This window comes from Rhagoletis pomonella, unplaced genomic scaffold, assembly GCF_013731165.1.
Source record: "Rhagoletis pomonella isolate Grant_MI unplaced genomic scaffold, Rhpom_1.0 Rhpom_scaffold_00006, whole genome shotgun sequence".
In the NCBI taxonomy this organism is placed as follows: Eukaryota; Metazoa; Arthropoda; class Insecta; order Diptera; family Tephritidae; genus Rhagoletis; species Rhagoletis pomonella.
Genome location: NW_023458560.1, coordinates 80581621 through 80604238, shown reverse-complemented (window position 1 = coordinate 80604238; position 22618 = coordinate 80581621). Strand labels below are relative to the sequence as shown.

The following is a 22618-nucleotide window of genomic DNA, read 5'->3' as shown; positions in this document are numbered from 1 at the left end:
GCCGTGTTCTCTCCTTGCAATTTCGTAACTCGATGGGACGTCTTCGTCTAGCTTTATGACGTTTACGTTGAACTCATCTCAGTTACATTTCAACCGGCTACGATGTTGTTGCCGGACTAATTTTTGAACCATTCGTCGAACCACCTATCGAGATGGATAATAAGGCTGTTAAAAAATCAACATGTTAGCACGTGTTTAAGTAAATATGCCTTATAAAAAATGAAGGCTGGTGTGCGCACACCAAAACCTTGTTAGTTCTCGCGCTACGCAAGTAGGAGCTTTCGCGAATTGTGCTTGTAATATGAAAATAAATTGCATGGGAGAAATTTTCGAAGAGTGTTTGTTTTTATTAATTTCTTGTGTAAATTGAGGGACATTTTAAAAATCATTATCTTTAAAACGATGGGGAAGAATGGGTTATGGTGGGTCGAAGTGCAGGTGCCTTTTCTCAAACTTCAAAGCTCGGAACAGTGCTGGACAATGACTTTGGTCGGCGAAAATTATCTGCATATCCTCTCGTTTTCAAAAAAAAAAAATTAGTATCGCATGGTTATTTTTTTGCAAAAATTCTGTTATACAGTGTAATTAGTTCTTCACTTTTAAAATCATTTCATTTAATGAGCCTAGGTGAGGCTATATTAGTAAGGTTACAGTGTTGCCCCAAACAGGGTAATTTCTTGGTAATTTCAATGTGACCCCAGTTCTAATTTATGGTATATTTTTATGTTGACTACGACCGGTATACCCCCATAAAAAAATTTCGAGTTACGCCAGTAAATGTAAATATGTACCTTGTCTACATTAATTGTGCTCACATAAACAGACGGATGTATGTATGTGTGTATGTATGTTTGTTTTTTGGCTTCAATTGCTTTAGTAAATCATTTGTCATTGCTTTCTATGTATGTCTGTAATTTGCTACGATTATGAATTATTTAACATCGTCACGTCAACGGCATTGGTTTCTGTTGCTTTTTATTGCACACACACACATTTATCTATTCCTAGTGTGAGGAAACTTTTATATCTTATTGATGAAATTTGCTTCCAGTTTTGATTGGTGTGAGTTTGGTTGGAAAGTATTGGCCCAATGTGCCCCATACAAAATATAAAATAGCAGTAAATAAATATTTTTATAGAGCAATCAACTGAAATTGCATAAGAATTATGTAGAGCATAGAAAACAAATACGAACACCGTAGCTGTAAAAAATTAAAATTTTATTATCCAAACAACTTTTGTTATATGTACATACATACCAGGTACTTTTATTTATTTTCAGTGTGCAAATTTTCTGCATATTTATTCATTTGTCAATGTGATGAAATAAAGTTTGAAATTCTGTGCTTTTGCAAGAAGGAAAAATATATCTGGAAATAAGTTAAAAAACAAAGAAGGATTTGTGTTCCAGAAGAGCCCAATGCGGATTCCCAGTAATTTAATGATATGTATTATCTAGTGTTCTAAACAAAAGCTCATTTATATGTATGCCCAAGGGGCTAATGCTTATGAACGTACATATATACATTCTATCAATGAAATATATATTTCAGAAAATATAGTCATATTATTAATTTTCACAGTGTTAAAAATAGTGGGTTGTGGTTTAAAGTTCACTAAACATTTATTTGAGCTTTCAAAGTTTACGACATATGTATAACAATACGACCCTGACGACACCGCTGTGAATACCCCAACTGTTTATCATAGCTATACGACACCCACATATTGACAAGTTTTACTATTTATTTTATTATTTTTTAAATTGTATTGTAATTTTTTTTATAAAAATATGGTTATTTCTTTTCAATCCTTGTGCAATATTTACAAAAATCAACAAACTTTATAAAAAATTTGGAATTTATTTTTGGTATGCAGTTTTGTAGTTCATTTAATTTTAGTATTAAAAAGTGCCAGTATGAAGTAGCTGGAACTTACCGTTAATTTTTGGCATTTTTCTCAAAGATGCTAAAAAGTTTTAGCTTAAGCGAATTTCCTTAGACGGCTCTTAGCTACATTGTTATACTGAAATTCAATGCCAAAAATGATAAATTTTGAGTTGATACCTTTTTGAAAAACCTGTGCGATATGTGAGTAAAATTTACAAAAAAAAATCAGCTAGAGCAAAATTTTAAATTCGTTTCTTTTAATGGAAATGGTAATGTCCACGTACATACAAACTCTTTTCTTTCTCCAAGTAAGTGCTTAGATTAAGTGAATTTCCCCTTAATTCATATTCATCCCACAACAAACCCTTAAAATGTTCCCTGAGATTAATATATGTAAACGAGCACATTTTCTAAATTTTAAGGTTTCCTTGTCAAAATGTGTGCGGAAATTGTATTTTACAAGAAATTGTGCAAATATTTTGGGTGCACTCATGCAAGTGACATCGAAGCTAAGCAAAAGGGAAACAAATTTACACATCCAAGTTTCATTTCTCGGTAAAGGGAGGAAGGCCTTGCAAACGATATCAGACAATTTAGAGCAGAAATGGAAAAATAAAAATTTCACAATGCGAACTTTCAGCTTTGCAATGCAGCACATAATTGAGAGTATGGATTACACAATTAATTTAAAAGTATGCAATTTTCGACGTGCAAGACGTGCAATTTCAGTAGGGAACGAGTCTAGGATTTTATAAAAAAAAAATATATATTTTTCGTAATTTTTCAATTGAATCGCTTATTAAATATTATTTTTTATATCCATAAGGCTTAACTTTAATTTGTCTGCTGATTTACATATTACTTGGTGTTGAGTTTGCATCACATCTGCGTCTATTTACAGGCATTTGTTTGTAGGTGATTTTAATTTTTTTTCGTTCGATTCCAATCAAAAGTTATACAAACATAGAAGTTCAATGTGCAATATGTACATTTGTATATACATACATACGTAACTACTACGTAAGTGGTTCATAACTATTGAATTTTTTAGAGCGGAAATTGATTGCACAATTTTCAGCTCAACGCGCTCACCATGCAACATGAAAAAAATAAATAAATTAATAAAAATAAAAAAATCCCATATTTTGCCTTGCTTTAGTTGTTTAAATCTCAGAATAATTCATAAATACAGAATACATATGTCGTATCAGTGGCAATATTTGTTTGTGCTTTTTATATCTTAATATAAGCATTTGTAAGATGACTTCTAAAGCGTATTTTTGCCGGATTTAATCCTTTGACAAATTTAGAAAATAGGCTATTTTACATCCAAGTACATAATAACAAATATTTTAATAAAAAAATCTAAATTGTTGCTTTTATAGCGAAAATGGATTCGTCAAACTTTGAAATGGCCGGCAATAGATGCTCTTGAAGAGCAATGAGTGGTCTCCATTGGCTATTTATATTCTAAAATATGTATCAAGATATAAATTTTATCCTCTGCAGACGGGTAGTAAGGGGGGATCCCCTGCTAATTACAAGTTACAGACTATAAATATCAAAAGGCATACAAGGCTGATACGGTCATTGGAGTTAGTTATGAAAGTGCAATTAAGGCTCCTAATATGATTCACAACTCAACTTAGCCTATTTAGAAATAGAACCATAGGTGCTCGTATTAATACAAGTAATTTTTAGGCCGAAAATACAACCGAATTCAATGCCCATATAAAAATTTAGGAGTACCGTTAATTTCGTCATGATCCAATGATTGGAACTAAACCAAATTACTGTTCCACCCCTAAGGTACCACCTTTCCGATGAAAAACGAATTGTCGAAAACGGTTCACGTGGTCTAAAGTTATCCGGTAGCAAAATATATGCAAAAATATTCCGATGAATTGATAACCTTCCTCCTTTTTTGAATTCGGTAAAAAACGGGGGCTGCTGCACTGAAGACCGCCAATAGTTCAATAAGTTTGTAATGGGGAAATAATTCTGTTCTAGCCCAGCCAGACTAGGTCAGCGCGGTGTCAGAGATATATGTAGCTCCATGCTTTCAATTTCATCCTCACTATGGTAACTGCGGCAGAAGTCATTGACCGGCAGGCTCATACTACTAGCACGCCCTCGCTTTTAGCTGTTCTGATCATTTGCCAAAATAGACGCAGACCAGATTTCGCTGGTCGTCGGACAAGTGGGCTCTGTATTTGCTTTCTAGAAGAAGTGTGATATGCGCCATGATTTGCTCCATGAGAAGAGTTGTTGTCAGACAAGTGGTTTCCTTCCTCGCTGTAGACGTCTTATGTAGCTATAAGGATAATACATACAATTTCAATGTATTAAAATTTCTACAAAAACTTCGATTAATTTAAATATACTCAATTTGTTTTTTTTTTTTCAATTACCATTTAGCTTTAATATAATAATGCTCATATTCTTCTTGTTTGCTCCTTTCCAGCTCCCCCACATGCAACGTCGTCGCTTAGGCTCCGTTGGCGATTCGGCGCCACCATCCGAATCCTCGGAGGGCACTAACTCTTCCGAGCAGAATGAGCTGATGATTAATCCCGATTGGTCGGCGGCGCATTCACACACCTCGTCGGTACACACAAACACGCGCACCGCCACATCGACCACCAATACAGTTAACAATCACAGTAATTCGTATTTTATTGGCTCCGACGTGGATGCCGACACTCTGAGCATCGATACTACGAGCAATTCAAATCTCTCCGAATATGAACGCGTTCAAGTGGAGAGTTTCTTCGGCGGTCTGGGCACTGAAATTTTCGTATGCTCCTCTCTGGCCAACCTCTACGAAGGCACCGGCAAGGAGGGCGATTGGCGTCTCGTCTTCACCGGCATACCAGTCGTGCTGCATGATCGCGGCAGTGCTCGCGCACGCTCCATACCACGCGTCACACTTGTGCTGGCCGAGCGGGGCTCCTCCTTTGCACTCTGGTCGGATCGCATCGATAATCTGTCAAATTATCGGGTCGCCGGTCCATCCTTTCACACGATGTGCCTGTCACAGAACCACCAACAGCTAATCGGATTTAGTTTCGATTCAACCGATTCGGCAAGAGAGCTGCACCATCACATAGAGAAACTGGTGAGTAATCCGGAGAATATAGCGCTCTCGTTGCCGGGCAAGAAGAAGCAGAAACAGAAGCGCGTGAAGCCAGCTCCGTTGCCGCCCAAATCGCAAATTTCGCAGCCATGTCAATTCCAGCACGTGACGAGTGTTACGAAGGACGACACCGATCGGTACTATAGCATGCAAGCGTTTGCGCCGTCGGTGAAGCATCGCTAAAGGAGGTGGGAGAGGGAAGTATGTAGTTGTGTGTGGGGGTGAAGGGTGCAATGTAGTAGCCATAATTATATACGTCTAAGTGTGTAGGGATGTACGATGTAAGCTGTTTAGTAGATTTTTTAAGCGAAATGTAACGACGTCAATTCGTCAACTTAGTCATTAAGTTACATTTAAATAATCGAAATTTTTTATTACTAAATATGAGCCAGCTGGGCCTAAATCGGCACGCGGTTTAGAGGAAGAATATTGCCGGAAAAATCAACATGACAAAAATTAAAAACAGGGGCCAAAAAACCCCCATATTGAGTCATTATTTTTGTTTAGAATAAATTTGATTGTTATTTTGTGAATTTAAGTGAATAACATTAATGCTCTTTTATTTGGATTCTTATTTTTTCGATCATTTTCAATATGTAGGAAAATTTAATATTTTTAACCGGCCATCCTTTATAATCTATTCTTATGACCGTTTTGAATCCCCAATAATCTAACAAATGAATTTTTGCCGAAAAAATTAAATTCCAAGTTTCAATCCTAAATTATATATATATATTTTTTAAAGAACATAACCCTTACGGTCCTGAATGAAATCGATTAAATGTGCATAGGTAAATATGTAAGTACATAAGTAGCTAAACTGAATAAATTATTTGTATCGTTTGTAAATACGAACATTCTATGCGCCTGCAAGCCAGAAAATTTGTTAAAATAAAAGAAGAAAAAATTATATATTTACATGCACGTGTAGGTATGTATGTATGTACATTAGACCGTACCACCTTACAACCTAACAAACAAAGTTCACCATACATCCCAGAGTCCAAAGTATTTTTTTCAAGGTAATTTGGATAAGACAAAATTCGACCAAACTAGGTGAAAAAAAATTTGGCTATACAACTTTTTTTTTTTTAAATAGGAATAATCGGAATACTTTCTTAGCAAAAGTTTAATGAGTTTAGGTAAGCTTGAATTTACCGCCTCTTTAAGGGGGTAAGAAGTGAGATCTGGTGGGTAGGTACTAGAACGGGGCACTTGAGGCCAATGAACTTTGGAATAAAACAATTTTTCTCATCGAGACAAGAACATCGATATATCATACTTTAAAATCCGACTGTAAATGCCGAAGATATAACGGAAATGATAAAAGAAGCTTTCGAAGTTGCCTTGCAAAAATACTTTAGACTCTGGGCTACAGCCAGCTTTTGGCTACGGCGAGCTTTTGGGCTACGGTGAGCTTTTACTTCTGGTACGGTCTGGTGTATATTACATAAGTACATGAGTACAGTTTTATATATACATATATGCTTGTATGTTACGTGGACTTTGTATGTTGCATATGCATATTTATCTGTGATATAGACAAAAATCCATTTTATATGTATGTACATACAAAGAAACTAAAAAAATTATATAACTAGAATTGAATTTGTTTTTAAGGATTTCTTGCTATTCGAAAGTTTACACGCAGATAAATATATACATATGTAATTGTAGAAGTAGAACCAAATGGAGTGTCGAAGAAAATTGAAGAAGTTATTTAATTAAAGTTGGTAAATAAGTGTAAATTATGCATAAGTATGGGCAGATTAATGTCCAACATTATTATTAGCCATAGGCCATAAATATAATTTAATTATTTTAGTTATCGAAAAGTAATATAAATATTGTAAAAATGGTATATATCCAAGTTGAAAAATTTATGAATTTCAGTAGGTTGAAGAAGAAACGACGGCTTGGCCTTGCATTGGCCAACTCAACGGAGTGAAATCGAAAATGGTAATTTTTTGGTGCAAAACCGAAGCTAAAAAGATGGGATTTTTTCTTTTGCCCTTTCACATTGAAGATTATCTGTGCATGTTTGTACCTAACATTAAAACCACGCACTGTAAATTTAAAGCTCTTCTAACTGGCTAAGTTTCTTAGTTGACTTAGTTGTGAAGTGTCTCAGATCAGACTATCCAAAAAATCCGAGCGCCAGCCGCGATAGCGAATATTTTCGGCAGATGGTAGTCGCAGCGAGTCAGTGAAAACCACTGCTCAAACCCATTTTTCCAACTTGTAGCCATCGGCGTACAAACGAGGTATCCAGCTGGGCGTATCAAGCTCTCAAGAGGTCCCGGGAGAGAATTCTACTATTTAAGGTCCAGTGAAATTTCAATTTCAGGTAGTATAACAACACTATTTAGGACGAAGAGAGACGCATAAATTAGTATAGCGATTCAACTTTCAAAAGCTCCCAACAAAGCGTTTCTTAAACGATTCCTCAATGGTAGAAATTGTAAACAAAAGTTTTTTAAAATCAAAAATACATTGAGGTTGTTCACACCTGCCTGGTTATGTGGTTATAATAATTTTTAACCGGATAACCTGGCAAGTGTGAACACCCTCATTGTGAAAAAGTTTTGAAGTTGAGTATGATTTCTTTTACCTTTTACCTTTTAAACATTTGACCTACATCCATTAGATTTTTTCGGACTTGTGCGTTCCGCTTTTTTCTGTATTTTTTTGGGATTCTCGGTGCTTTAGTTTTCGGAATATATGCGGACTTTTTAGGGCTCTTCGCGTGTTTTCGTTTCGTGAAGTCGAATGTCTAATTTTAAAGGCAACATTTTCCCTATTGTTTTTTGCCTTAAAAAAAAATAAAAAAAATATAAATAAAACAACTAAACTAATTAAACACACACACGTGAATATACATACATACATATGTACGTATTTATATCGAATAATCTTAACTAAGTTATTTGACCTCGAAAATGAAACACATAAAAACAACATAACATCAAATATAACTATTTAGTACAATAAGAAATTTAATTGCGATTTTATTACATTCGTGCAAAAAATGCAAATCAAAAGATAACACAAATTGCATACAAATGATGAATGGCCGAGTGCATGCGAACTTGTAAAAAGTGTGTATGACAAAGCGATGACACAAAAAAAAAACCCAATTGACATTGTCGGCGCATTGTCGTAATTGTTAATTTAAAGTTTCAATTACATTACAGTTATCTAGAGAATCAATCGGGTCATTGAGGCCATCCAGCGTCTATTTGAACTTGAAATACATATAAATGGACATAAAATCGGAGTAAACCAAAACTGGTTACACGTGCAATAGTCTATAGATACTAGGTACTATAGTTATGTAAGAGTATTTACCTTTCTATTGAACTTTTTTTTATCAAAATATCTTATTTATTGTCTAAGTAATTATTTTCGTGAAATAAAAAAAAAATAAATAAATGCAAACAATTAAATAACTGGTCAAGAACGCTCGTTGCATGCGAAAGACATCAAGTACATGCATACATACATACATATTTATATATATGCATATAGGAAAAATACCTGTAAGTACATAAGTATGTATGTAAAACATAGTTAAGAATAATATTATGTTAAACATAAATACAAACCCTTAATAATAAAATATGTATTTCCAAGTCGCAAATCGAATGTTTTATTAAAAAAAAATAAAAATATCCATAACAATAACAAGTTTACTACCGGAATCCCTAAATCATATTTATAAGTGACTTTTTATTTATTTATTTATTTTAATTTTATGATTTTATTTTATTTTAATGGCAGTGCAGAAAAAAATTCTCCCTTCAGACAATGTTTTTCTATAACAAAATAAATTATTCGCCACATACTACGAGAATAAAGATAATAATACTTAGTATTTTTCAAAAGCACTGCATAAGTAATGCTAACCTTGGAAATTGGTTTAAACATTATAAATATATCTTTGCAAATAATTCAATATTAGTTGAATAATCATCTAACTTTGGGCAATTAACTATTTCAGCATTATGTAATTTTAACTTGGTTGGAAGGACATCTGCAAAAGAAGCAGATTGACTTTGAAGTGCTTTAAGCCAAATGCATTTTAAAGTAGTTGAAATCAAATGCAAATGCTTCCTAGGACATCGCCATGTTAAAGTAAACAATTCATTCCTAGGAAGAAAATCAGAACTTGAAACTAGTTTCTTTCCGTACTGTGTATGGAAGAAAATGCACAACACCGTCAACCAAAAAATTACACTGGTCAACAACGTTTTGTTCTAGGAAAGTGTAGGGTCATTTTCGAAGTAATTTTTTGCGTAGAATCCGAATCCGGGGTTTAAATTGCTCTATCACGTCAGGATTTTGAGATATCCTAACCTAAAAGTGCAAAAACGCTGTTTTTGCCCATTTTTGAGGTTATGTAGCTACGCAGATTTTGCTCTTCATAAAAAAGTAAACGTGGTATTTTAAAGTAAAAGTCTTCCTCTTTTAAATGCCGTTGAGTTTACTTAAATATCTTTATTTTTCACTGAGATATCGCATTTTGAAGTTTCCATGTTTGTGAATTTTTCGATATTCGAAAATCCATTGAGATAACATGAGACGTGATACGGTCGATTACATTCACAAACATGGAGACTTCAAAATGCGATATCTCAGTGAAAAATTAAGATATTTAAGTAAACTCAACGGCATTTAAAAGAGGAAGACTTTTACTTTAAAATACCACGTCTACTTTTTTATGAAGAGCAAAATCTGCGTAGCTACATAACCTAAAAAATGGGCAAAAACAGCGTTTTTTACACTTTTAGGTTAGGATATCTCAAAGTCCTGACGTGATAGAGCAATTTAAACCCCGGATTCGGATTCTACGCAAAAAATTACTTCGGAAATGACACTACACTTTTATAGAACATTCCGAACCCATTTTTTTGCAGACCTGTGTTATTAAAGATCAACGCGATTAGCATCATCATCTTGAAATTTGCACTTTAACCTACTACAATTTAATGGGCCCCAAAAAACTGCGTACCTAAAATTTTTCTAAAAATTCAGAATAAGAGGTCTGAAATTTTTGGTTGTAACTTTTAAAGTTTGTTGAATTTATATAAGTTTTGTACGAAGTTTGAAATGTGGATTTATGTGGTTATGTAATGTACTAGACTTTTATAAAGAAATGATAAACATTAAACATTAACTGAATCAGCTGATCACAAGGGTTTATTAAAAGCTGCATTTATAGAGAACAAACTTTACTCATGTGTAGAGAGCCCTTGCCGTTAATACATATAGGTTATATTATTTATTCAGATTACAACAATAAAATACACTACACAATAATATTTTTTAACCAGAAAATCTGATAACCAGGCAAGCGTGACCAACCTCATAGTCTTTCTGGCTCAGAGTTCGGACAAGTAACTTTAGAGGGGAATGTTGCTTTGAAAAAAGCTGAAGAATTTTATTATTAGTTTTATGTTGAGCATAATTCCTCAGATGTAACGAATTCCAAAGGTCAAAAATTATACGTTCACTCCTTCTCTTCAGTTAGGCAATGGACGCAGATTAGCGACATGCTAAAGAATTCCGCCTCGATGCGGCGAAGTCTCTTCCACTACAAATCCAACATCGAATTTGCGCTCCCTTTCGTGACACCTGTAGCCCTACGCGTTCCTTGTCCTTCCCCGTCCACCACTTCGATGCCGGCGATGTCAGCTTCTCTCTCTACGGTATATGCCCTCAAATCGTAGTCCTTTAGAAGTTGGCCGTGGTCGTCAGCAAAAGAATTGGCGTCGTTTTTCTTTTCATTTGTGGGTTTTTTTTACGTGGCGGCTCCCACGTAGATTACCGGAACCGGAAGTAGCGAGCTGCTTGAATCGGACGCAAAATAATCGTTTGGGCAGGTGAATCGCTATCAAAAAATTTCCCCACATGTGTGAAATTCTACAGCCGGAGCTATTTTCATGAACTTTGCGTCTTCAATAGAATTGCATTAAATTATTTTTCGACCGAAATGTTTACTATTTAATACCAAGTTGGACTACACTTACTCAGGTTTTTCCCTAATAATATGGCGCTGTATGATACAAAAATATTTATTCAATTAATCTTTGCTACCTTCTTTTCTCTTACACTGATTTTAGCTCTAAAATATGTATAGAATTTACTTAGTGTCTATAGGATCCTCTTTGATAATTTTAGTCGCACTCCACCCTTAACGACAGGTGTAACACCATTATTGCTAGAATCGAATTCGACCCGCTTGAGTTCGTTCGGCTGTACATTGAAATTTGCGAGCACTTTGACAATGGCGATTTTTGCGCTGAGCTGGCCCATGCGCTTGGCTAAAAGATTCAAAAATGGAAAAAATCGATTTGCTATTCATTCACCCATTCGCATCAAATTTTTGCTTCAAAGCTCACCAATGCAGTTATGGGGTCCTTCGCCGAAAGGCATATATGCATTGGTATTGTAGCCAGTTTCACTTTCTTCGGTGAAACGATACGGATCATATTTTTGTGGATTCGGGAAATGCTCTGGATCGTGGTGCATTCCAAGAAGTGAAATCATAATGGCCGTGCCTTTTTTGATCGTATAACCACTGTTGGGAATTTCGAAGTCCTGTGTACATTCGCGATTCACAAACGGCAGGCCTGGATATTTACGTAGAGACTCTGGAAGAATAGCATGTACAAGCACATATTAGGAGTCGTCCGACAAACTAATCTGTCGAAGTCATGTCACTTTGGCGTATACATCTATGTACATATCTATCTATCACTCCTTAAAATCCATACTCACCCATAGTGCAGAGTTCTAAGAACTTCATGTCCTGTATGGCCTCATAAGTGAGTGGGTCACTTGGTTCTAGGCCATGTCTGCTTAAGACAGAGTCAACTTCTGCCACAGCTTCTGTTAAAAGCTCTGGGTACATAGAAAGCTCGTAGAGTGTATGGGCCGCCGTAACGGCCGTGGTCTCAGTACCCGCAATGGAAAAAAGTGAGCACTGGTCGCCGATCATTTCGATGGACATGGACTTGGCATCTTCCGATGCCTTCTCCAAACTCCAATTGTCATCATCTGTAATCTTATTTGAATTGCGCAATTGTAAAAGTAGCTGAATAAAGTCACGACGCACAACATTTTTATGCTCGCGTAAATTCACCACGCGTTTGATAATTTCGCGTATTTCCAGGACTCCGTTGGGTGTATAGCCGCAATATTCCATGAATGTCGATAGACTGCATACAATAATAAGAAAGCATAACTTAGTAACACGATTACTTGAGATTTAACTTCTCACTAGCAACTTACGGCGGGCAAACGAAAAACGACACCGATTTTATCCTGTCCAGCCAAGCTGAAGGCGAAAGCACTTCTCCAATCACTGTTCGGTATTCGTTTTTTGGATTTTTGAAGCTGTCAACGTCCATTCCGAAGAATACTGAACCAATGACATCGAGCGAATAGCTGAAAGTTCCCAGTAATGTATGTAAATGTAGCTACCAAGGCTCGGAGTCGCAGTCTAACTTACGTGAACATCATGTCCTTCATCTCGACCTCCACTACACTCTTAAAAACCAACTGTTCATCTAAGTGATTTAGTAGCTTGGCTGCAACATCGTTGATTGTCGGCAGCATAGCCTTTAGCTTGCCGCTCGAGAAAAGTGGTGTCAATTTGCTACGCAGATTCTTCCAACTTGCACCGCGCATCGAGAAAAGATCTGGGCTTACAGTTGAATCAATGCCGCGATCGTGAAAGCTCACGAAATTTTGAATTAGAACTTGTCGTGCCAGCTCGAGGTCGGTTATCAGCAGGGTTGGTTTGAATAGCAGATAAATTCCAACGAAAGGTTTTTTGTAGCGTTCGTGAAGATCGTGAATCGCGGAACCGACATCCTTTATACCGAAAACGGTGTCCTTTAACGACCCGAAGGGTATAACCGGCTTGTCGCTCGGTATACCTTGACGCTCCCAGTAGGTAAAGTGTCTGCGAATCAACAGAGTAATGGCCACGATAGCCACAGATATCAGGACGAACCACATGCTCGCAAAATTTATTCACTAAACTATTTTCAAACACAGACACTTTAGCAGGAACTCAATTGTTCTTCCACAGCGCTAGCAGCGATCAACACCGGTCAAATGGGACCGATCGTTTATGTGTCTAGCCTTTATTTATGTCCATATGACTACACGATCGGCCATACTTCGGCCACTTCCTACTAGAACGCCATCAACAGCGTCATTAGAATCAAATATTGTCAACCCGGTAATTTAAATACCTCGACATGATTAATTATGCGAACAAAAATTAAAATAAAATGTTTAATTAATAATGTGACAGCAAGTTGAACCCAAATTATTGTTATCACTTCGAAATCAAATCGAAGACCTGGTAAATGAAATGAAGCGGAATCCTGACCTGGCTAGAGGCGTTACCGCAAAAGCGGGGAAAAAGGTGCGAGCGTGGTGGCGCGCAGATGCGGCGGTCTTTAGTTGAACTTAATCATCAATTTAATTTTAATTAGGCATTTGAATATACATACATATTTAGTAATTGTATGTGGAAGCATTTAAAATGGAATTAAAGTCCGAGGGCTTTATTTCTTTTGTCAATGCTGGGTGGTAGAGGCAATCAATCAATCGGCTGATATCGGTCGTAGAATGAGCCTATTTACTCAATAAGTTAATATGCTTTTTTTTTATATCCGACCGCACTTGTGCACAAGATTATTTATTATAACTTTGTGCTGTTATAAATTTTTGTAAAATGGGCGTAGCACCGCCCACTTATGATTACATGTGTATATTTCGGTAACCGCTCTATCAATTTCCACCAAACTCAAAGTGGTTGAATTTGGTACAACATAGCAAACGGTTGAACATTTAAAAAATCGGACAATAACCACACCCTCCCTCATCCCATTTAGAGCATTTCAAATACTCAGTGTGCTGGCGTTACTTACATTCTCTTCCATATACACAAATTTCTCAGATGTTTGGCTCACTCCTGGAATACTCCTCTATTGTAAACATCACTTTTATATTCATCGCTTCGATTTTTAGAGGGATGCGAAAAATATTTATGACTCACATTTTTAAAACACAAAACTTGAAACAACATAAGCTGAAAGCTTTTTACGCCAAACTTTAAATTCAGAAACTGACAATAGAAAAAAGAGCGAATCTAGAAAAATCCATGAGAAACAATCAAGCAAGCGGCCCATTAAAATTTAGAGCATAAATAAAATAATTGCTCAATAAGCGCTCCCTGCTGCTTTATTGAGTTTATCAACGTTTAAAATTACTGAGTGATCCAAGCCAGATAAGCAAGAGAGACAGAATGTGACAGCGCTCTTTCTTTTTTAACTCATAAAAGAGGATATCAAAATTGATTGCCACCTAACCTAATACGGCTCCATTTTTTGCAAATCTATGTCTTATTAGGTTTCAACTAAATCTGGAACAAAGAACCCTGGCGCCACCTAACGAGACCATTTTTGCAAAACAAATGTTTCTGCTTACATAACCAGTATATAATTATAAATTGCAGCCAAATCAGCCTACAAATTAGTTAGAAATAGGACTTTTAATTTTATTTGCGCGATAGACCTTTTGCTGGAATCGCCCCTATACATACCTATACATATTGTCGTTTAAGGTACAGAACCGCGTAACTGAGATTTTTTTGCCAAAAATTGAATTTGCTCGCACAGGCTCTTGGGTCAAGCGTTCGAGTGTTTTTACTCTTTAGAAAATAATTTATGCAACTCCACATACGCGATTTTGCATTACGTATGTATGTATGTACGTAGCACGAATTTTGAATAGGTGAATGGTGTTAGAAGTCAAGACCATTTTAGTCTGCGTACTTCATAAAATTAAATTTATGGCACATATTTATGTACATACATATGTATATTAAGTAAAGAAATTTTATATACGACGAGTATTTTCACATCTTGGGATCGCAAATAATTAATTCACTTCCACTTCAACGAGAGCAGGACTCATAAATCAATTAAAACTATAAATAATAAAGGCTGATATGCATACATACATACATCTAATATATGAAACGGCTCGACCGATCTTATGAACTTTTTTGTATATATATAGTAGGTATGCGAATCGGATGTAAAGTATATTTCATACCGCTGGGTGCAGCGGGCGTGGCACCTCCCATACAAACCGAATTTTTCATACTGCATATCTAGATATATGAAATCAATCCCATACTCTTAGAAAAAATTGGAGCTACTTATTTTAAAAGTGGGCGTGGCGCCTTTCAAATGCACTAAAACTATTACGTAAATGGAGGACGTCTGGCTAGGTTTTAAAGAAATTACAGATGTAAAGGCCCGAAGCCAAAACCAAAACGGGAAAAAATATCACAAGAGAGAGGTTTAAGAAAGTTTCAGTTTGAAAATATTTCGAATACAGATTGTAAATCTTCTATTTTTGGCATAGTTTCAGTTTGTTGAGTTTTATTGAAATAAATAACATCTAATATAGCACGAAGAAATTTCATTTACTCAGCGAAGCGGCGGGTGAGGGCGATCTAGTATGAGATATTTTCTAAAAAAGTGTTTCATAATTATTATGAATTTTTATTATTTCTAAAAATAGCACAACCGCCGACTTCTGTGCCAGCTGATAATCTTTGTATGGAGGTTTATGAGCAATTATGTATGTATGTACATATGTATGTGCATATATATGCGCATCAGGCCGCTTAAGAAAATATTATTAAGCTTTACCAACTATTAAAGTGTACACAATAATTGCATATTTGCACACAGTCATTTCAGTTATTGTGTATTTGTATGCAAGTATGTATGTAAGTACGATAATTTACGAGAAAAAGATACCCACGATAGTAATTTTCAGCTCCTAAATCGTTTGCCTCTGTTAAAGAATGTGGCAAGTGGCGTAAAAAATACGAAAACGTCATGAGCGAGGCGGTTGACTCATTCAATTTATGTTCATATTAGGGTGTTCGATTATTCGACTTTTTCCAAAACCGGTTTTCGAGTTATTCGAAAAAAGGCAATAATCAGGCTTATCCTGAATTTCACCCGCAAATTGTTTATCCGCCCATAGTAAATACACGGAAACAAAAAATTTAAAGTGAACCGGTTCGGGGAAAATGAGACTCATGATAAGGCGGGTTCGGGGAACGCTTACAGTTACAATTGAAAGCCAAGAATGGCATAAAACTATTACAATTAGATATGGCTGTCATGTGAGAGATAGTTACATAAATGTTACACATGGATTTGCTGCATTTTGAAAAACATACGTATGTATATCAAAAAATAATCTTCGAAGGGAACTTAATTGTATTTAAGAGCCAGATTGGTAAAAAAGTTAGGTTTATGGCTTCAACAAAATGTAATGAATTAGGGTAAAATTTACTGTAGGTGTATGAATACTCGAATGAAAAACCCGGTTTATTCGACGATAAAACTCCGGTTTATTTAATATTCGGTATTCGAAAAACTACGATTTCAAGAACATCGCGCAAAAAAAAATATAAAAAACCGGCTTAAACTGGTTTGGAAAAAACCGATTCAATCACCCTAGTACATACGTACATATACAAACATTCATATATGCGTGGACATTTATGCAAGCAATGAATGTACTAAACGATGTATGTAGGTACAGAACTAAACATACTGAACTCGTGCAATTGAATGTGCATACATACTTACACGTATACTTACAAAGATATGTAAATGAAGATATGTAGTTGCTTATGGACAAATTAAAATTTGTTTTTTTATGCTCTGCAATTAAATTGCCCGTTGAGCGTTGCCATTGCGCATGCGTAACGAAGTTAAAAAAGAAGTCGCCGCCTGTCATTTAGTGAATGCATGAATATATATGTATGTGTGCATATGTACATAAGTACATATGTACATATTTTCACGCTTCTATATATTTTGTTATTATGTGCAATGCTCTTAAAATCGTACATATTCATACATATATGTACATATGTATGTAAATATGTGTGAAAATAGTCTGAGAAAATAGTACATATGTATGTATAGTAAATTTACCAAATTGTAATGCAGTACATTCGCAAATTAAAATAATTAAGATATACGAGTTTAACTTTAATATTCACACACATTTATTCTCGTGTTCATTTGTGAGTTTCAGAAAGAAAAAAAACTGATACTTCGGAGATAGTGCCTTGAAGATATGCTGGTGATATATCAGCTGTGTGTTTTCCAGTGGCAACTATAATCGCTGTAATTTGCAATTTGCGACTGCGAAATGGGAATTTTCGTCTGCATTGGCGTTAAAACGATTTTTTTTCGCTTCTTTTATCATCGTTCATTTGAATGCTCACTCGACTTGCTTGTCCATACATACTTGCATAGCATTTAAACAGCGTTTAAATCACCTCATAAATACTGAAGTGGTACTTGCCCATACATACATATGTACATATACGAATGTATGCATATCGTCGCCTGGGTAAAAGATTGTCGTAAGCGCCATTTTGACGATTTTTAGTTCTAGATGCAGTTATATATCTTGAAATAAGGTCTTTCGATTGGTTTTATCAGTTTTTAGATAGCTCCTTTAGTTTCCGAAATATTGACTAAAACTTTTTCGATAATTTAGTAAAAATTCAGTTGGTGATGCAGTCATATTAAACTAATCAATATCTTAAAAACGGCGTTCTCCATTTTTGAATATCTCCTTTAGTTTTCGAGATATTGAGTAAAAAGTGTCGTTAATTTGGTAGAAATTTTGATCACATTTTGTCGTATTTCCTACAAAGTGGCTACCAAATTGTGGACAAACGACGCTTGCGACAAAATTTTACTAAAGAAAATCCTTCATAAACTCAAAACTAATTAACAATCAACATTAAAAATAAAATAATTTAAGAACTTTGTGAACTAGTAACATTTTCAGAGGCTTTGGATAAAATCTATCTTCGCGTTTTTGAGAAATTGCATTCCAAACTTCAATCGCGATTTCCCACAACCTGCCGAAGTTAACATACGACAATCTTTTACCCAGGCGACGATATGTAGTTATGTACATATGTATGTGTTACTGGCCAAACCCGATCTTAGGATAAACTAGTTTTTTCTGGCATCAATTTATGCTTAGAAATAATGTTTGCCATACTTTCATCTATGGAATGACGGCAGGCCGTTTGGAGAATTTTATAAAGGTTCGAATCTTGAGAAGTCGATATTTTCAAAACCATTTGTATACATACATATAAATGCTATATAGAAATGTACATACAAAATTAGTAGATGAAGTAGGCCATACTGATTCTACATTTTCGAGTAGTAAATATTTCATTGTATGTATGTATTGTATATCTGAGAGGTTATAAATACACTTATTTGTTGCATAACTGGACATACATATGTACATACATAAATATTTACTTATACCTTAATTTAGTGTACGGTGTCATTTTTTGTTCATATCGAGTCATCATTTCTAAAGTTTTTTATACAAATATGACTACAGTGGACGTCCAATATAACGAATCTTTTGTTGTTCGCCTAATTCGTAATATCGAAAAATTCGTTAAATCGAGTAATTTTTTTTGCCAGCAATACACCCTTTTTCCCATTAAATAACTAAAAGTATTCAGTTTTAAAAATATACCTACATATATTTAGTCTTATTCATAAAAAATAAAATAGGTTCTTAGAGTTCTATAAAGTGACATTTTCATACAAATACTCGATTAGAAAGCAGTTAAAGCTCGACCCTATTAAGCAGGCATTTCAGGGTACTATATTATATATATAAGGAAAATTTGAAAGTTAGGGGGGGCCCGAGCACCCCCCTGCCCCTACCTGGCTACGCCCATGGACACATCATGGAAAATGCATCACTTACTAAAATTTATAATTCAATTTAACTAAAATTGAATTAATATGTGTAGATATTGAAAAATCAAGGTCGATGATTTTAAAGCATAGCCAGACGGCAGCATTGATCTGGATATACTTGTTAATTCGGAATTGTCTCGGGAATTATTAATTCGGATCAAGGAAATTGTCTATCACATCACTAGTAAAAAAAGCCAGCTGTTGGCTGTAGGTCCCAGGTTCGATCCGCGGTTGAAGCGATTGCCAACAAATTTTTTGTTTTTATTATTTATATTTTTTTTTTAATTTATGTTATTTATACATTCTATTTTCCTTTATTTTATTTACTTTTTATTTTATGTTATTACTTGTTAATTAAAATTTTTAGAGTTTAATTTTATTGAAAAGTCAACAACAAATAACTGAAAATAACGTTAAACAAATTTATAAGTCATAATTGAATGAAAAATATATAATAAATGAAAACTCTACTGACCTAGCGGCTCGTTAATCCGCATTTTTGCCGTCTGTCAAAGGTACAATGTTGATCAGATCAACAGCGCCATTGCTGTCTGTCTATGCTTTTAAAAAGATGTATATTACCAAACAATATAGTTTTCAATGCAATGATCAAACTCGATTTCGGCTGTTTAGGGACGTGTGAATAACGAAAATTTTGAAGAAGCCGCGACGAAATCCTCCTCCTCCTTTTAGACAACAAGGCTATGGACAAGCTCTTTTTTTTACGATTCACTCTAATGTATATAAGTAAACACATAAAAATTGACCCAGCTAGGCAACTTGACGGCAATATAGCGCCATGCCCGTCAAAGTCTAAATATAGGATCAAATTTTATAATTTTTCTTTACTAATTATGCAGATTTTAAATACATATATTTTTCAGAACACAAAATTAAATTACATAATTAAATTTATTTTATGCTGCCAGCAAATAAGCCACAATTTAACCTACATAATTAAAAACTATGTGTTTAGTAGGGATGCTAATTTATGCGGAAAATTGTGATCCCGGCATTTGATATTGAGACATAACTTTTATAAATATGAGTAAAAACTTAATAGCTGCAAGCATTTAAATATTAAATGAAATAAAACTATTTAAAATTTACGATAAATTGATTTGAAAAATCACATGGTTATTAATACAGACAAATCTTGAACTAATAATTTGTTTAAATTGTATTTTAGCTGTCCAAATAAAGGAGTTTTTACAGTAAAACCCCCTGTCTGAACAATCAGTTGTATGGAGGCAATAAATAGGTTATAGTGATCCGATCTTTCCCATTTTTACTGCCAACTTTCTTTTGATAATGAGTGATAACTGTGCAAAATTTCATGTTCCTAGCTGCATAAATGGAGAAGTTATAACGAAAAATCTCATATCTGAACAATCAGTTGTATGGGAGCTATATTTTATAGTGGTCCGATTCTTCCGGTTCCGACAAATGATTAAAACATTATAAAAATACGCCCGCCTACCAAATTGCATCCGGATATATCGAAAACTGTGGGACTAGATTGCATACAAACAGACGGACAAACGGACAGACGGACATGGCTAAATCGACTCAGCTCGACGTTCTGATCATTTTTTTAAGTATACATTTTAATGGGTCGTACTCTTCTTATTCTGGTACTTACAAACATCGGACCAAAGTTATAATACACCGGCACACAAAACAAAAAAGTGGTACGTTTAGTCAGACCCACCAGCCGACATGTATTTCGGTACCCGCTGAAACCGAGTCTGACCCCGACTGACTCGTACATCCTCCATCGAGTAAAATACGAAGAAAGGCAAAAAATCGCCAAAGCATTCAAAGCGGAGTCTTCTAGTCTTGACCTGAATTTGCTGAACATACAAAACTTGCTGATGAAAAACATCTTTCGGCCTGAATACTTTTCGACTAAACTGTCAAAAGGTAGTCATAAGCCATTTGAAGATAATGACCCCAATCTCCTTTATTACAAATTATTTGCACTTCTTTTACCAGCACGTCAGTTAAATTAAAATTTTTTCAATTTGAGGAAGTTTCCTCAATAAAATGGTTGAATAAACTTTCTGTTTCGCTTACATTAGCGACGCTATGAGTACATTCATGTATATCTTCTTCAAAACGAGACCCAGGCTGTAATTTTAAAATTATAGTTTCAAAGCCTTTTGTGAATTGTAGTCAAAACGGCATTTTACAAAAATCACACTTCAAAAGTCATAAACAACTTCTTATTATCAATTCGATAATTCGAAAATTTTTCGGGACCCCGGCATTAATACAAGCAAATCCCCGGATTGGCATCCCTGGTGTTTAATGAATTAAAAATGCATGTTGGCATTAATTAACTGCAGCAGTTATCGCCTAATTTCGAATAACTTATAAACAATTTAAGTTTTTTTTTTTAATTATCGAAATGCCCCAACGCCTGAAACTGTGCTTCAAAAAGGCATGCTCAGCATAAATATATGCATGTGTGCGCACGTACATCTGTATGTGTGTGTGAGTGGGCAATTTTGACAAATTAATGGCAAATGCTTGGACAAAAGTTCATTTGCATTTTCACATAATTACATTTAGCATTGGATTTGTAGCCAATTTAGAGCAAATTTGCGGTAATCACGTGACTAGTCGGCATATGTATTTACATACATATACATACATACATACATATGTTGCATGCGTTAAGTGGGCGTTATTCAAGTGTATGATTTTCGATTTGAGCTAATTTATTGATGCAGTTGAACGCAGATGCACGAATGCGTGATAATTAGGAGCTTCAGTTTCGATAAGCTTTGAATTTTCATTGAAATTTAAACTACATTTACCAAAATTATGAACTCTATACTTTATTACATAAAATATTGATTGTATAAACTCAAATTACATGACTGCAAAAACAATGAATGTTCGTCTTAATGAATTTGTTTGTGGAGCCACAACTGTGTCCCACTGGGAAAATAGGTAAGCACCTTACGAGGTAAGCCATGTTTTCTTTCAGTTTTTAGTACCAAAATTGTCATCATGGCCAATGTCATCTACTAGTAAAGCACAAAATGAACACCTCCAACGACACATTACGTTGTCAGTTGCAAAGTAACGTGCAGCCGAAGTTATCTCCAAGCGCCGAACTACTCCGAGCGACTTCTCTGCATTACACGTAACTTACTTTGTAAAGCGGCTCAGAAGTATGTCTGATACCAAATGTACATTCTAAATTCCTAATTACATAAGGCGGCCATGCCTTTGTAAAAGTAAGGGACGTTCGGCAGGGAAATGGCAATGACTGCCAGGTGAAGAGTAAGTTGCTAATAAGGTATTATTACGTGCTCCTAATTCCCACTGGGGTATTATTAAGCGCATAAGTGTATGAATACGTATGTATGCATACATATACATATACATATTTGTATAAATATTTCAGAGGACTTATGGCATTGTGAGAAGTCTTTGATTACTGTCAACTGTCCAAGTGCTGTGCTATTTGAAGTAATTCACACATGTACATATACATACGTTAGTATGTATGCGTAGTTAAAATATGTAAGCAAACTGATACATATGTATGTATATTTACAAGCACAAACGCATATGTAGAATATGAATTGAATATGCACTCGCACTCCTCCCTCTCGTATTCGCATTAATCCGCAATCAAAAGGATCTGTATACTAAAATGTTGCTTCAAGTCTAGCACTGACGATTAAGTAAGTACATACATATGTATGCTA

The 22618-nt window shown here is 35.0% G+C and overlaps 2 protein-coding genes across 2 annotated transcripts in view; one reads left to right on the top strand and one right to left on the bottom strand.

Moving 5' to 3' along the window:
• The window catches only part of LOC118741421, a gene marked incomplete in the record, with an annotated part of 159132 nt that extends 152773 nt beyond the window's left edge, over positions 1–6359 (top strand). The window contains 1 exon segment of the mRNA XM_036473391.1: positions 4354–6359. Within this exon segment, the coding sequence (XP_036329284.1) occupies positions 4354–5208 (855 nt within the window).
• A 4707-nt stretch (positions 6360–11066) lies between these two features.
• On the bottom strand, positions 11067–13234 carry LOC118741416 (probable cytochrome P450 6d2). Its single transcript, XM_036473386.1, has 5 exons — positions 12539–13234; positions 12319–12474; positions 11806–12245; positions 11427–11678; positions 11067–11348 (listed from the first exon to the last, which is right to left on the bottom strand). Exons 1-5 carry the CDS (start codon positions 13048–13050, stop codon positions 11179–11181), a joined length of 1530 nt encoding a protein of 509 aa, XP_036329279.1. The 5' UTR covers positions 13051–13234; the 3' UTR covers positions 11067–11178.
• Between the last annotated feature and the right edge of the window lie 9384 nt (positions 13235–22618).

Bases quoted from the DNA above. Each gene is read 5' to 3' on its own strand.
- LOC118741416 (XM_036473386.1), bottom strand. From the start codon at position 13,050: ATGTGGTTCGTCCTGATATCTGTGGCTATCGTGGCCATTACTCTGTTG. The intron at 12,475-12,538 runs GTAAGTTAGACT...GGGAACTTTCAG, and splicing joins ATGAAGGACATGATGTTCAC to CTATTCGCTCGATGTCATTG. The intron at 12,246-12,318 runs GTAAGTTGCTAG...TATTGTATGCAG, and splicing joins TCGTTTTTCGTTTGCCCGCC to TCTATCGACATTCATGGAAT.